Source organism: Natrix helvetica (genome assembly GCF_964273705.1).
Source record: "Natrix helvetica genome assembly, chromosome: 9".
Taxonomy (NCBI): domain Eukaryota; kingdom Metazoa; phylum Chordata; class Lepidosauria; order Squamata; family Natricidae; genus Natrix; species Natrix helvetica.
In genome coordinates this window covers 18410729-18428010 of record NC_138560.1, presented here as the reverse complement: position 1 = coordinate 18428010, position 17282 = coordinate 18410729, and the positions used below count along the sequence as shown (strand labels likewise).

Genomic DNA, 17282 nt, shown 5'->3' with positions numbered 1-17282 from the left:
AATTATAGGGTAAATATTAGTACATATATCATGAGTTAGATCAGTAGATGGGCATGTGAAATTAGATGTTTAAATACTATTAATTTTGAGTGTTATTTAAACAATGTTGGGAATTTAAAATGTTAATGATTGGGGAAGGGGAATTCGTGAGATATTTTCTTGGAAGAAAAAATAGGGTAAATAACTGGAACGAAAACATCTTAGATTGTATTTCTGTAGTCTTGCAAATCCAAGAAACTCCTCCACGGGGAGGGCGGTTCGGTACAAGAAAGACGATTGGACCATTGGTCCGGAGAGTCGCCGGTCCAAGCTATTGACCAATGGGGACGAAAAGGGGAGGCTCCCTAAGGCTGGAGGCCAGCTGTGACTGGCTGGGGAGGAGGGGAGGAGCCAAAGGCCGAGCAAGAGCGCGAAGACTCAAACGCAGCCGCTTTCCCTGAGCTTTTGGCGCTTTCCGTGTCGCTCATCTTAGCCAAGGCGGGAGGCGGCTATCATGACGGCGGCGGGAGTGGTGAGTCTGGCCCGTGTCAGGCGCGGGGCCGGGACGAGCTATCCGCTAACCGGCGGATGAGAAGCTGCCTCGGGTGCCGTTTGGGGAGGGGGGGAGGGGGATGAGGTCTTCCCTCGTAGACATTTCAGAGACCCGGGACTACGACTCCCGGCATGCGCTGCGGCTCCTCTTCGACATCCCGGCATGCCAAGGGCGCCCCGCTTAGGTGTGCTGCCTCTCCTGGCGGTGTTTCCAAAGTGGCTGCGCGTGCTGCGAACAGATGGGGACAGCGCCCCCAGACGACCCCTAGGTGGCAGCAGAGACCCAACTCGCCAATGCCATCTAGGCTTTGTCCGGTTTATTTTTTAGTTCGGATCCAGCAAACCTGGTTTCTTGCATCCCGGGTTGGAGAAAACGGGGATGAAGGTGTGCGTGTGAGTGTGTGTGTTTACGTGTTGGGGGAAAAAAAGGACAGGTTTCAAGGTTCAGATTCACAGGTTTTATATATACTGCACGAAGTCGGAAAATGCTGGCTTAGCAAGAGGGGTGAATTAGCAATGGCGAATTGGAAGGCAGGTTTAGGTCACCTAACTGCAAAGACAACAAAGGCTTAGAAAATAAACCAGGATGAAGAAAAGTATTAACTAGCATGATCGTGAGCCTGGGACCCTGATGGGTGGGGACCGTAAAATCTGAGATCTTGATAGCAATGGCACTTAGACTTATATGCCACTTCAAAGCGCTTTATAGCCCTCTCTAAGGGGTTTACAGAGTTAGCTTATTGGGTGTTTTGGGGGGTGTTTTTCAGGCCAAAAAAACCACAACATTTTTCAGGCCAGACAAAACGTCCATAAATGTCCGAAAACCAGCCTGGAAAATGGCCCAGAAACGCCCCTGAAAATGGCCTGCTTTTCGGGCATTTTTCAGACTATTTTCAGGTCGTTTTCCAATGCTCCAGGTCCCACTAAGACAACCGGAAACCAGAAGAGCAGCTGGGCATGGCGCATGTGCCGACAGAGAGGGCTCTGCGTGCCACCACAGGCACGCATGCCATAGATTCACCGTCACAGACTTAGCCCGTGATTAACTTGTGACAGTTGAGATTTTGGCAAGATGTAGGGATATGATAGAGTATCATTTTAAATAAATCCAACCCTTATCCCGGCTTTGACAGCTGCCATTAAAAAACAACGGCCAGAGAATAGAAAACCTATAGATGTTGCTTCAATCTCCAAACGGGTTCTTATATTTTGCTTTTCTTAGCATAATGTGTGCCCCCAGTATTATGATGTGTGAACCATGTTTCATGGTATACTGTAGTATGTGAATCCAATTAACTTGTCAAAAGTTAAGCATAATGCAACCCTCTTGCTAAAAATTGGAAAAATGAGAAAATACCAACGCAGGAGGAAGTTATTTACAAAATAATGGAATGTGCAGAAATGAGTAAATTGACGTTTGAAATTAGAGAACAAGAAGATAAACAATTTTATAAGACATGGGATTTATTTTATTAATGGTTAGATAAAAAACATATGGAAATGAAAGATACTAGAGAATGTTACCAATACAAAAATAATAGAATGACATTGAATATACTATAAAGATACATTATTATTGGATAGATTGAAGATGATGTAACGAATTGTTATAATATAAATGATCCCAATATTTTATATAGTTTGTTGAAAGTGAAGGAATAAATAGTGATAGTCAAACAAATGAAGTACAACGATAATAATATATATAAATATATTGGATTTGATAATATGTGAATTCATATAAATTGCAAGTGATGACTATGGAAAGGATGCACAAACACCTTATAACCAATCGACACACTGTATGTGATGAAAGATGGTTTTATGTATTATGTCTTGTTTGTTTATGTTTCTCTAAAAATTTAAAAAAAATTCTACCAAAAAAAAAAGCATAATGCAATCTATGTACTGAATCAACCTTCTTGAATCTGACAAGAAATGAATAATGGCATATTTGCCTCCCTTTTTTAATTACTGGATATGACATGTGCTTATCTTTTCATACTTGCCAATGTTCCTGGACTGTAGTTCCATTTGGATGGCCAGGATGTTGAAATTCAAGATGCATCTGACAGCGATTCAGACAGTGGGCAAAGCAGCTGTGAAATGAGCTTCCGGTCCCAGATAAGCAAGGGAGTTGCATCTGTTGATGAAGGAGGTGCGTATCTTGGGTACAATTTCACTACAACAGGGAGTCCCCAACCCCTGGCCCAAGACCCACTACCGGGCCGTGACATATTTGCAACTGGGCCGCATGAGCTCGACTTGCAGTAGGCCAGCACAGATGCGCGATGCCACTTGCAGTTGAGCTGTGCATGCTGGCCCACTGGTTGCACAGGTTTAACTGCGTGCATGTGTGCCGGTCCATCACTCACACGGCCCGGTTCTCCTCTCCTCCCCCCCCCCGGCAACCAGTCTGCCAAGCCACAAAGTTTGAGGACCACTGCATTAGAATACAGTTTCAATTTAGTTTGTGGATCTAATGTTATGTAATGTTGTTTGAGTGTTCTGTGCGAATTCCACGTTTAGTCATGCCAGCCACATGACCACGGAGACGTCTTCAGGAGAGCGCTGGCTCTTCGGCTTTGAAACGGAGATGAGCACTGCCCCCTAGAGTCGGGAATGACTAGCACATATGTCCGAGGGGAACCTTTACCTTTATTATGGTTTAGTGGATTGTGTGAAATGGCAAGCTAGATGTAAACAAACTATGGCTTTGCGCATAAGTAAACCTGATGTCATATATATATTTGGGGCAGATTCAGATGAAGAGATCTGCGTGCGTAAGAGAATCCAATGCAGGAGGGTGCTTGCTGACAGCAATAGTGAAGGAGAAGATGGCAGCCTGGAGAAAGTGAAGGTTGCCGCTAGCGATGTGGAAAGCACCAAGGAAAAGTATCGTTGGTTGGGAAACAAAGACAGCGTCCTCTCCTACCATGCTGGGGTGAACGGCGATGTCAGCGACACTGAGAACCTGTTGCCACCACTTCAGCTGGGGATCCCCGAGAGGGAAGACAAGAGCTTGAACAGGAGAGAAATGAAAGAAAAGAGCAGCTCGAGGAAAAGGAAGAGAAAGGAAGAGAAGAAGAGAAAGGCCACAAGGCAAGCAAGAAAGAAGGAAAAGTCACAGGAACAAAAGGTAGGATGGGAAGTGAGACAGTGGCTGAGGACTGTAGCATCATTTGGTAGCATGCAGCATGATCTAGAGCAGGAGTCTCCAACCTTGACAACTTTAAGCAGAGCTGGCTGGGGAATTCTGGGAGTTGAAGTCTGCCAGGCTTAAAGTTGCCACGGTTGGAGACCCCTGTACTAGACCCAACTGATGCAAACAATTGAACAGTTTGTCTCATCACACAAAGAGAAATGCTTTGCCCATGTTCTAAAACAGTGATGGCGAACCTTTTTGTCCTTGTGTGCCGAAAGTGCATGCCCACACCCATAATGCAATGTGCACACGACAACCCCCTTTGCGCCCTGCCCCCTGCGCATATGTGCATGATCCCCTTGCGCTCCCCTGCCCCTCCATGTATGCGTGTGCGACTCCCACGCATGCATGCACGACACACACACCCTAGAAGGCCTCCCAGAAGCCGCCTGGGACCAAAACTGGCGCGGGCAGGGGGGCATTGCACCCCGTGCTCACCCCCTACACATGCACACGCATCTCCCACATGTGGGCCAAAGACCTGAAAATCAGCTGGCCGGTGGGAGGCGTGCATGCATTCACGGTGGAGCTGAGCTGGGGCGACAGCTCACAGATGCCGTGTTCGCCGTCACGGTTTTAAAATACCCATATTTTATTCTTTGCAATGTGGTCAATCGCTTATGCAGGTGTTCCTCTCTGTTTACAAAAGTAACAACTGCCAGCATTGCACATAGAAACATGAAAAACATGAGTCACTTCAACACAGTTTTCCCAGACACGAAAACGTTCAGTGTTATGCAATTGATTGAAAGCCCACTGCTTGTATATCCACAGTGACATAGTGCAGGATAAATGACTTGAAAAGAGACTGAGATGTGGATGGATGAGGGGAGTTCTAACACGAATGGGCAGGTTGTCTAATTTGCTTGGCATCTGATGGGGAGGAGTGGAGTGATTCATTGTTCCAGCGTAACCTTTTATAAAGGTTTGTGGTGTTTTCTCTCATGCTGGCCTCCCCAACCTACCGTGTTTCCCCGAAAATAAGACAGGGTCTTGTTTTCTTTTTACCCCCTGAAATAAGTGCTTGGCCTTATTTTCGGGGAGTCATATTATTTTTTTAATATTTTTTTTCAAAACAAACACAACACATCCTTCTTTACATACTGTAGAAAGTGTATCAGTTGGTTACAAAAATCTTTCGTGCATCTCTTCCACAGTCAACAAACATAATTCATATTAACTCAAGTATTTTAACTCGGATATTTATACATGTTACCATCATCATACCTCCATTTTCATTTGACTATAATTGTTTTAACGTCCATCATAAAATATACCAAGATTTAATACATAACCACATACTGGCATTTCATTTACTGTTTCTAAAATCCTCCAATAACACTGAATCCTTATGTCCTATTCTAGCTAAACATCCATAATATTTAATAACAAAGTTTTCTAATCCTCCTTTCCAAATCACTGTTTACAATTTACATCCAGTTTCCTTATGTTGTACCCATACCTATATATACGTTGTTATCATTATCCCTCCTTTATTTAACTATATCCTGTATCATAACATTTTCCCCCTAATAATCAAGACTTAACTGTGTCTAACTTAGTTCTTTTTTATTATCCTTTATATATAATCCAAAAGGATTTCCAATCTTCCTTTCATAGGTACCATTCAATATTCATATCCAATTATTACTTATCATAACACTACACATTGTATACATTATTATCATTATCAATTATTTATTTAACTATATCTATTGTCACTAAATTTCACTAAGTTTAACTAGTTTTAAATTATACTCTTCCATCTATCAACCTGAATCTTTCCAGTAGCAAAACAGTCTCATATCTTCTGCCATTTGTGGTGTCAGTCCTCTAATCATCTCCTTAATCAACTTTGTATGGACTCCTCTTAGCAACTCCTTGCTTATAAAATCTCTCATGTAATTTCGATGCCCTTCTTCTGTTTCCTTAATCAGCTTATCTTTGATTGTGTTATCAATGATATTGCTAATAAAATTTCTCTCTCTAAATCCATAAATTCTTTTGTTTTTTCTTCTTCTGTATCTTGCCATCTGGGGTTGATTTCCCCTCCATTTAATTCCTCTTTCAGTATTCCACTCTTTCCATTTTCAGAGACAAACCAATCACCATAAATATCAGCAAATTTAATTTCTTCATATTCATTTTCCTCTTTGATTTTTAGGATTTTAACTGCCACTTTTTCCACTTGATAAACATCTCCAACTTCTTCATCGTATTTGCTGTTAGATGCTCTAAGTCTTCTAACTTCTTCTCTATCCTCTCATATGTGTTTGATAATTTCTGTATTTCTGAGAATATCTTTTGCAGACTTAAAGTTTCTTTCTGCTGTTGAAATTGTGCCATTGTCTCCAGCTAACAAACACTGCTGCTCTAGCTTGGAAGGTTAACAAGATTAAGCATAGATTCACAATAAAGTTTTATTTTCACTTTTCTCTGGTTAAAGATATACTTCAAAGGGACATCTGTATGCTTTTCTTCTTATCACTCTCTATAAACAAGCAGTGAGATCTTGGAGTGCCAAGCCAGGATAATCAATGAGAAAAGTAAGAGTGTTTCATTTCCAATACACTAACCTCCAGCCTCCGAGTAGCAGTGTTATTGTTGCAATTTTATTTGTTTCTTTTTGTATCTTTTTTGTATTTCAAGTTTTTTAAAAAATCGGATTCTTGAATGACTTAGAAAAACACCCACAGTAATGAAAGAGGAGAATTTTAGTCCATAGGTTACAAAGAATAATAAAAGAAAACTTAATCCATTCATTTTAAAAGGCTTACACAAATTCCATCCATGAAGATAGCATTTAAAAAGTAAGATAACCCACTGTCCAAAACCATTCCAAACTTAATTCAGCCGCTTATTTCTTCTGTTCTCCAATTTAAATAAATTTTAAGTTTTTTATAGGCAGTCTATTTTAAAACGGTAAAAATTCCTCACCAGCTGGAAATACTTTCTCTTTCCGTATCCTTCCGTTTTGGAGCTGCCCCGACTTCATCAGCCTAATGGCTGGATTTTTTGTTGCTGGCTTGAAAAACTTCTCTTGGATCGATTAGGGACTTTGCAATGTCCCTGAGATCAGCAAGATGTATTCTTCCTGTTCACCGTCTCTGTGGGACGGTTTAGGTTCGTTTGGACCACCCAGTGGCAAAAGTATCGACGGCGATCTCAGAGCATTGAGATCGCACGTCGTCTCGTCGCGACATTGGCTCCTCCTCGGAGTCATATTATTTTTGAGGTGCAAGAGGCCCCTTAACCTCAGCCCGCGGATCAGCTGATCCAAAGAGGGCCAGAAGTTTCTGGCACACTCTTGCCAGCCCTAGCATCGCTGGGCCTGGCGCTCTTTTTGCGGCCGTCACTAAGAGAAGGGGCGCGATAGCTAAGATTTGCAGGAGCAGATTCTGCGAGGCTGTTCGCGTGGGTGGCAGGTACATGTGGGATATATTTCCCCTCTTTCCCCCCAGGAAATGGCGGAAACCGGCTGTGTATGTCTTTATATATTTTAGGGGAGGGCTTATTTTGGGGGAAACAGGATAGTTTCTAGTAGTGGGTTGGAAAAATCTCATTTATGGAATTGAATCTCTTCACTGGAATTCCTGTATTTTATTTCCGTTGTTCTTAGAATGGTGAAGACTGTCCTTTTAATGACAGTGGGTATTTGCTGACGGATAAAGAGCTCTTTGACAATGGCCTGGAGGAAGAGGAGGAGGAAGAGGATGGCTCACCTTTTCAAGTTGGAAATTTGGAAATGTCAATAAATACTGCAGAGAAAGTGAAAAGAAAAAAACGGAAGGTGGGTTGCATCAAGGTGGTTATTATTATTATTGTTCATCATTCAGGTGTCTAGAGTGGATTTGGTACTTTTATCCACTGGAGTCCTTCTCAAGGATCTGATTATTATGATGATTATTGTCTCTTTTACTCATTAAATATGAAACTCAGCCAACTGAACATTTAAAAATGTGTCACAAATACCATTGACTGGTGCTAATGGTTGATACGGGTTGCTGCCAGCGTCCTAGGTATCAACCAAGTACCTTCTTAAAATATAAGATGTTCCGAGTAGCGCAGTTTTTTGCAGTTCCGCTGGTGTTATTGCAGGAAGCTGCAATTTGTTGATGAATTTTGTAAAATTCTTGGCCATGGTACCAAGTGCCCCGATGACAATGGGTATCACTGTTACATGTTTCATCCATAATCGGGTGGTTTTGATGGCCAGGGTGCAGTATTCCATGATTTTTTTCCCCCCAGTTCTTTTTTTTTCAACTCTGGCATCTCTTGGTACAGCGATATCAATAAATTGTACGTTTCGGTTTTTGGACAACTGTGATATCTGGCATGTTGTATTCCAAATGACGATCTGTCTGTGATTGTTGTTGTTGTTATCAGGCTGTAGGACCTGTTTAGCGGGGAAAAAATCCCAGAATCCCTAACCAATAGGCAATTTGACTATGTTGGAGTAATTTTTATTTTTTGTCCTTCGTCTCCCCTAGAATCCCATTAAGTCCCTCAAATATGAGATGAAAATTAACATTCCCTTTTTGGTTCCAAACAGCTATTTTTAGAGAGTGAGGATTACCAACAATTGACGGATGACAGTGAGGGGCCCCTTCTAAAAGAATCTAGGAAAAGGGTAAGTACTTCCCCCAACCCATATTAACTTGTACTTTATTTTCCTCCCACTTTTTGTTCAATTTAAGTAGAGATTCGTATGGCAGCATATCCGTCTTCTGCCCGTCTGCTTTTTAATTGCATTTCACAATATGTTCTTGAAAGAGTTACTTATTCCAGGATTTTCCTTCCTTTATTTAGAAGCTGAAACCAGCCAAGTTAACGAAAGAAGAAAACAGACAGCTGCATAGTGAGAGCCAGAGACTGGTTAGAGGTATAAAAAAGCAGAGACTCTGTAATGCTTCTAAGAGACCCCAGGGGCAATTTTCATATAGCACTGTAATTATTCCCCCCCCCCAAGTGTTCTACTGTCAAATCATTTGTGTAATTTACCTAAGAAAACAGGATGCGTAGGACAGCGCTGGCTCTTTGGCTTTGAAACGGGGATGAGCACGGCCCCCTAGAGTCGGGAACGACTAGCACATATGTGCGAGGGGAACCTTTACCTAAGAAAATTCTTAGAGCAAGGTTATAAATCAAGGCCTACCTGTAATCTATTGAGCACTCTGGTTTATGCTGAAAATCAGCTTTGTAATTTTTGGTACTCTTTGCATTTTTGTCAAATTAAGTTATGACACGTTAGCAATGCAATTAATGGTTTGCTTGGGTTGATTTTCTTCTATTTTTTTTTTTAATGGTAGAAGCCACAATGACGCTACCTTATCACCTGCCAGAGGTCAAAAGCGTGCAGGAATTCTTCAAGCACAAACCTCGGCCTTCTTTCCAAGGAAGTGCAATGACTTTGCTGAAGTAAGTCCATTTTCCTTTTTTTTTTCCATATTCTTTTAACTTCTCAATGTTCTTTGCTGACACTGTTGGAACAGCGTAAGCTGCAGTTGGATGCATGATCCAGCTTCTAAAAGATATATATATATATATATGTATTTGTGTTACAACCCCTGGTATGACTAAATATGGGAGGAAGGTCACTACTCCCTCTTTCTGTCCTTCGGCTTATCACAAAGACCATGCAGGGAGAAAACCATATTTTTATTTTTACTGTTGCCTTTTTATATTTGTGTTGTAATTGTACTGATAAATAAATAAAGGGAGACTAGGATAGATATATTTCGAGCTAATTAGCTCTTATCAGCTAGCCATACCCTTACTGGGATTAGAACCCGGGCATATATATATATGTTGTATTTGTGCTGATAAATAAATAAAGGGAGACTAGTATAGATCCATTTCAAGCTATTTAGCTCTCATCAGTTAGCCATACCCTTACTGGGATTTGAACTTGGGCTGTATTGCATATTAGGCAGGAGTCTTAGCCACTAAGCCACAAGCTCTCCTCCTTTTATCAGCTAAGCCAGGGAAATAGGTATGTATTTGTGTTACAACCCCTGGTATGCCCAAATATAGGAGGAAGCTCACTACTCCCTCTTTCTGTCCTTCGGCTCATCACAGAAAACCATCCAGGCAGAAAACCATATTTTTATTTTTAATGTTGCCTTTTTATATTTGTGTTGTATTTGTGCTGATAAATATATATATATATATTTATATGTATATATATATACATACATACATACATACATACATACATACATACATACATATATATATATATATACATACATACATTTTGTGGGTATGAAAATATGCTTGCTGCAATTTCAAAAATTGAAGCGGTGTCTCTGAAAAAGATTATAAATGTCAAGAATGGGAGTTTTGTTGTCTATCCTGGCTTTTTTGGCTTAACAAAACATCCCAAGAATGCTATGTAAAATAAGCAAATATGAAGAGTTTTTAACTTGAGAACCTTTCTCAATGCTCTTTGTTTTCCTTGGATAAAACTGGATAAGCTTGAAGAATTCTTTTGATTCAGAGTACACAGTTTGCCCTTGTCCCTTTTAGATAATATGCTATATAGCGCTGTGATAATATTTTCTTGATTTTTATATCTTGTTGAATTTTCATATTTTACTGGGGTTTGACTGTTTCTTAATTCAAAAGATCGTTACTCAAACTATAGTGTGTACATAAGTACAGAATAACTGTAACCCCAATTAGCCCCAATTGATATGAAAATCTTCCCGTTTAGCGTATTCTTATATTTATGCTTGTTATTTAATCTGAGTTTGAAAGTTTTACTAATTTGGCATGTAGAAGTGAACTGATTGACGTTTTCTTTGTTCTGGAATTTTGTGCACAAGTGGGTAGTTTCTGTTGCAGCTTCATAAATCATGAAGTGTAATTTTGTCAGAAATATTATATAAATATAATAAGGTTTGATTGGATTTGGAGGCTGCTTGATGCCAGATTGCTTCTGGAGCAGGTTACAATTTAAAACTAAAGCAAGAAAAAGGATCTAGAGCATCTCAGTAACAATATCGCGCAAGATAAAATACAAATTTTACCCCATGTGAAACTTAGGAGAGCAACTATATTTTAAAAGATCTCTGGAACGTCATTAGGATGCAAACCATATGAATGTTTGGGCTAGGGGGTGGAAGTTACTGCAGAAGGCATCACTTCTGCCTGATCTTTCCAGACGGATATAATCCAGACGAGATAACAATGCCTCAGAAAAATGTTCCATGTGCCATGAAGGTCTTTATAGATGACTATCCGATAACCCAGCATTGCCCGGGTATTTATTTATAGAGGGAAAATGTCCAGACCAAACCTAATTTCTAATGTTGGATTTTCCCCCTTTCCAGAGGGAGCCCTCTTGTGGAGTACTGTGAAGCCGTTACCATGGCAACTGCACTGTGCTGCGGAGTAGAAGCCATTTTACGGCAGTTCAGTAGAAGCCATTTTAAGCCACAACAGGCTGTATCTTAACAGAACACACACCCCTAGCAGTTTTAGGGGCGTCTTAACCCCTATAGTATTTATTTCCAGAGAGTAAGTCATCTGTGTACCAAGTTTGGTTGAAATTGCTCGAGGCACTCCAGAATTCTGCTACACACACACACACACACACACACACACACACACACCTTGATTTGAACAAGTAACCAGGGCAGGTAATGGAGCATTGGAGTTAATCGTTCTGGTAAACATCATTAGATGAACTAAATCCATTTTATTGAAGGCTACCTGAACAGAATCTTGCAAATTTGAAGGTACAAACTTACTACTGCCATTTTTAACCTTCTAATCCATTATGGTGCATCCTTCCTAACTTTCTTTGTGTGACTATTTACACTTCTGTTGTCTGATTGTTTCCTGGGCAGCATCTCTTCTCGTCCCTCGAGATCCATCCACACATTTCATTACAATACTAACATTAGTTGTGCCACTGCATTCTGTACCACTTGTGGGTTCTGAACGGTTTACAAGGTCAGCCTCATGTGGAGCACATTGCAATAATCCAATCATAACTTTTTATTTCATATAGATCCCTTCTTTTATATTCTGTATACCTTTAGCTCCCCCTCTCCCCAAGTTTTTTTATTTTTTACAAATATATCGAATCAAAGCATGAACAGTGTGGTACCTGGGTGTCATACAGTCTAATAGAAGTAAAACGGATAAAGTTAAATCATAAATATTACATTCAATCAACTTCTGTTTTTCTAATAATAATAATAATAATACACGTTTATATTAGGTTGCAATCTATCATTATTCAAATGATAAAAAATACATTCAAAAATGTATCCACTAATATTCCCCTTTCTCCTATTTCTATCACTTATTCTAGCTTTAGTTCTGTCACCCTTTATTAAAAGGCTTTTTTCTAATTTCTAATCATGTCACCCACCTAAGAAAAGAAAAGAGAGAGAAAAGAAAAGAAAAAATAAATACCTTTAGCTTGATTGTCTCACGTTTTGAATTCGAATAGAACAACAGAGTTGGAAGGGACCTTGGAGGTCTTCTAGTCCAACCCCCTGCCTAGACAGGAAACCCTATATCATTTCAGACAAATGGTTATCCAACATCTTCTTAAAATCTTCCAGTGTTGGAACATTCACAACTTCTGGAGGCAAGTTGTTCCACTGATCAATTGTTCTAACTGTCAGGAAAATTTCTCCTCAGTTCTAAGTTGCTTCTCTCCTTGATTAGTTTCCACCCATTGCTTCTTGTCCTGCCCTCAGGTGCCTTGGAGAATAGTTTGAGTCCCTCTTCTTTGTGGCAGCCCCTGAGATATTGGAAGACTGCTATCATGTCTCCCCTAGTCCTTCTTTTCATTAAACTAGACATACCCAGTTCCTGCAACCGTTCTTCATATGTTTTAGCCTCCAGTCCCCTAATTGACTGAGTTCAAGGGAAAAGAGGAGGTTGCTGATTTACCTGTGTCTTGATAAACAGGTCAACGAAAACTCAACCTGACTCATTCCAGGAAGATAACGTGACAGGGAATTCCAATATCGGCTGCCATAGCAATGGGAAAGAACGACCTCTTCAGCCAGGAATATTGGACCAGCCAAAGTCAGGTTTTGCAATTCCTTTGGCTGCCAGTCTAGGCGGCTCTTCTGCAGAGGAAACGGAGCATTTGATAGCAGATTGCTCGGAAGAAGATAAGCAGAATGACCGTTCCAAAGCAGGATTCGGGGAGGATCTAAGATCCAGGAAAGAAGGAGAGCTTAATGAAGTCCCCGCTGACTCCATCAAACCACCAGAGGAGAAACTGGAAGGAGATATAGTTGAAGAAAGAGAGGCGCAATCACTGGAATTGCCTGGGGTACCCCAAGAACCCGTTCAAGACTTGGAGCCCCCGGTGGAAATTCCTGGTGTCAAGATTAAAGAGTCCCGATTGGATCGGCTTCGGAAGCTGGGGGTGGATCTGAGTATTAAACCCAAGCTATGCTCTGGCATGGAGTCGTTTATTGACCTTGATGAGCCTGAACCCAACAGAGGTATGGTAACCCTGAGCCTGCTCAGATTGCTGCTATGTGTGAAGCTTTGCTAAGTCTCTTTGTGTAGAAGCCCCTCCGTGCAATTTATTCTGAGAGGTTTGCGAGGGGGTGGGGTGGGGGTGTAGGAAAGACCTTTCATGTTGCATTTTTTTCTGCTATTTTTTGCCTTTTTTTGTATTGAATTATAGCAGCAGCAGCAATTGATTATCAAAGATGATGCCATAATTCGTCAAATCAGTCTCCTAGCTCACATATACCGTGTTTCCCCGAAAATAAGACAGGGCCTTATTTTCTTTTGACCCCCCCGAAATAAGCACCTGGCCTTATTTTCGGGAGGTCTTATTATTTTTGAAGTGCAGGTGGTCACCTCATGGCTGCCTCTGTGTTGCAATATTTTTTTGGGAGGGCTTATTTTAACGCATGCGTTCAAAAGCCCGATTGGGCTTATTATCTGGGTGTGTGTGTGTGTCTTATTTTCATGGAAACAGGGTGGATAGTCTTTGACTTACCACCATTTGTTCAACTGACAACTTCCAATAAAGGAGAATATTTGTAGCTCGGGGTTGAAATGAGAGGTCCTTGGTGCTCTCTGAACTTGGTTGTTTTCTTGCAGAGGTTTCGTTGTAGGTAACATCATCAGTGCTAGAAGGAGTGAGGTTTGCTCTTGGTTCCTTGAGCACTCCCCTCCTAGCACTGATGAGGTTACCTAATTCGGGTAAAGAAACGTCTGCAATAAATCAACCAAGCTCGGAGAGCACCAAAGGACTCCTCACTTACAACTTCAATGACTAAAATTACAGTATTGCTAAATTAATGGTTACGGCCAATCCTTGGGGTTCTGGCCATCCCATCACCTATGGTCATGTGATTGCAATCAAGGTCCTTGGCAACCCACTTGCACTTAATTAGTTGAGCCACCCCACAATCGTGAGTACCATTTGTGACCTTTCCTGCCGGCTTCCCCAGAAAGCCAATGGGGAAGCCTGCAGGGGAATCCACAAGTTGATGGGGTAGGTCTCCCCTATCCATACACACTCTTTGACCCTTGCTGGACTTCTTCTCTGCCCTACTCTCAAGTGCCCTCCCGCCCTCAGCCGTAGCCACTTACCTGCCTGTGCCCAGGACTTGCAATTTCCTGCTGGCTTTGCCATTGCCTTAATGACAGCAACCAGGACTGAAGGATTCACATCACTAAACATTTTTGTGCTTTATTGACTGCATTGCTTACCGATGGAAATTATGGCCCTAATTGCTTTGTAATTCAAGGACTACCTGTAATAAATTCCTTTAACATGAGGAATTTAAATATGCAATTTAAATTTAATATGCAATTTAAATCAAAAGCAAGAACAGAAAAAAACATTGATTAAAAAGGGAGAGAGATAATTCTCATAAATACCCATCCAATCAATGAGTTGTGATTTTACTTCTCTCTGTCCAATATTTGCTGTTTGCCCTTCTGAGGTCAAGCAAAAGACCAGGTAATTTGATTTTGTTTTGTTTTTTTCAAAATCAAGCAGCAGGAATTACCCCAATAAAGAAATACTTCCAAAACTGATTTTATGAAAAAGATAGTTCCAAATATTTAATCACTTTATGAAGGCCATTTTTTTCAGTTTATTTACACATTTAAAATAATAACCTGTGGCATATACTGTAGATATTCATGATAATCATTATGGCACACAGCAGTCGCAAGAAGAGAAGGAAATGGAAAAAAAAAGTTTTTTTTTCTTTTGCGAAAACTTCCTATTATGATAGACTGGAGCAGTTCCTAATTTGCAGAAGCTAATATAAATTTGACCATTAGTAGGTAGAGGATACCGTTTGTGGTATCCTCATTCAAACAACAGAATTACTCTTATATGAAAAGAATGCTTGAGCATCCTTTTATCTTGATTTTATCCTGAGTCTTGATTTTAGATCTGTGGTATTTTATGATTTGTTCAAGAGACAAATTTGTTTCCTGTTATCTGCAACAAATATAAAGAAACTGAGCGGATAGCTTTGCAGAATTGAGTTATGGGTGAATCCAGTATTGAATTGGCTTTTTTTTTTACAAAATGAAAAAAAAAAGATTAGAATTATTGTACAAGTGATTTCTAGTCAATTTCCTTTTGCATTTTTCTTTGGGTTTTGCAGAACTGGAAGCTTTGAAAGAACGCTTTGTAAAGCATGCATTTCACATGGCCAAACCAAAGACGGAACAGCCAATGGTGAGCGTGAACATTATTCGTAAAGAAGTGATGAATGATGGCAAAGAGGAGCTGAAAGCGGACGTAGTAACAGTAATTCTGGCTACAGAGATGGTAGAGGATGCTGCCCGGACTAAGCCAGGTATGCTTAGGAGAGCACAGATTCAAGGTTTAAGGATTGATTCTCTTGGAAGCAGGATGCTTGGCACGTAGGAAGCTCTACCATTGATTGATCTGTGAATCAAACAAATTCCCTTCAGTGTGAGCTGGTATTCAACTCTGCGGTCCAGGAAGTTATAAAAGTTGAAGTCTAACTCATCTGTGTCATGCAAGCACAACCACCAGCGTAGGAATAGTCGAGACGACTAACTGGTGTTAAGGTACACATACCGTATTTTTCGGAGTTTAAGACGGACCTTTCCCCGCCCCCCCCCCCCCCCCGCCCCCAAAAAAGAGGGTGAAAATTTGGGTGCGTCTTATACACCGAATGTAACACACACACACACACACACACACACACACACACACACACACCATTCCCACCAGAGGCCAAACACGTGAGGCAGGGATGGTCTTTGGCAATCCCTGCAGCCTGGAACGGCTGTTTGGGGGCATTCCGGCAGTCCGATCCACCCGCCAATCAGCTGTGCTGAATCAGGCTACAATGCCGCAAACTCTGGCTGGAGTTTTTTCAGCAGCAATCACATTCAGAAAGCACAGTAACTGATTCAGCAGGATCCAAAATAATAATCACATACAATGCATTACCAGAAGTAGGTTTTCCAAGGTAGCAGTAAATCAGGGGTGGGTTCCCCATCCCCTTGCAACCGGTATGCTGCAACGGGGCCCCGCGTCCACCACATGCACACGCGCAGCAAGCTCATGCGTACTTACCGCCCGCGATGCTCCAGCTGCATCATCTTGTCCCCAAGAATACAGAACCCTTTGGGTCTTGTTCTGAAGCCAAGAGAGCAACTCAGCACCGAGGATGCTTTGATGCAAAAGGTGTTGATGGATTGTTTTAATTGCCTTGGAAAATAAAGCCCAGGGCTCTTCTAGTCAATGGGTGAAATGTCTTTCCCTTTTCAGGTGCCTCCGTTATTGCTTTTTAGCTCAGTTACGTGTCGCTTTGCTGAAACGATGGCTGGAGGCCATCAACTAAAGGGGTGGGTTGCACAGGCCTTAATGTGGGGATCCAACCTACCTGTCTCCCTGACTACCCAGGTGAAAAGTTGCAGGCGTTGAAGGCTAAACTGCAAGCGGCCATGAAGCTTCGCAGGACGGAAGAACGCCAGAAGCGGCATGCCTTGTTCAAACTGGATAACGAGGAGGTGATGGAGGAAGAAGAGGAGGAGGAGGAGGAGGAGGAGATGTCAGATGAATTGGAGGAGGAGGAGGAAGAAGAAGACGATGAAGCGAATCAGGAGGTCTCTTTCCTTTTCTTTTTGCCTCTTTTGGCAAGATTTTTCACGTAGTTGGGAAAAATCAGCCAGGGAATCGAGATAATTGGCGTGTTGATGAAGAGAGATCTTTTCTTGGCTTGCTGCCCAGAAGATAAAAGTTCTTTGAAATTAATACCCCCCCCCTCCAGCCATAATTAAGTCATGAAATCTTTTAAAGACTTCAGCTGTCCAGAGCAAAGCATTTAAATGAGAGTGATGGGTGTTCTATAGGCTTAATTATTGAGTAGCTTTGCAGTCAGAAACCTCACCTATCCCTGTGCTCTATACCTAGAACAGTCCTGGCTAATGAAAAGGAGATTTACTCTCAAGAAGCAGGGACATAAAGGTACAAAGCAGGGATGAAATGCTCCGAAGTCTGCTACCGGTTGGCTTCGGTTTACCTGAACTGATAGTTTAAAAAAAATGCTTT

At 41.3% G+C, this 17282-nt stretch overlaps 1 protein-coding gene across 3 annotated transcripts in view; it reads left to right on the top strand.

Annotated features, from left to right (window-relative positions):
* The first annotated feature begins 371 nt into the window (after positions 1-371).
* The window catches only part of CLSPN (claspin), a 48442-nt gene continuing 31531 nt past the window's right edge, over positions 372-17282 (top strand). For 2 of the 3 annotated variants that reach the window (XM_081962653.1, XM_081962652.1), the window contains exons 1-10: positions 372-511; positions 2560-2689; positions 3291-3670; positions 7356-7526; positions 8289-8366; positions 8546-8618; positions 9046-9154; positions 12668-13215; positions 15358-15552; positions 16635-16837. In XM_081962653.1, the coding sequence (XP_081818779.1) occupies positions 494-511; positions 2560-2689; positions 3291-3670; positions 7356-7526; positions 8289-8366; positions 8546-8618; positions 9046-9154; positions 12668-13215; positions 15358-15552; positions 16635-16837 (1905 nt within the window). In that variant the 5' untranslated portion in view covers positions 372-493. Of the gene's footprint in view, positions 512-742; positions 917-2559; positions 2690-3290; positions 3671-7355; positions 7527-8288; positions 8367-8545; positions 8619-9045; positions 9155-12667; positions 13216-15357; positions 15553-16634; positions 16838-17282 lie in introns of those variants that run through there. The other variant, XM_081962654.1, reaches the window with a different exon arrangement.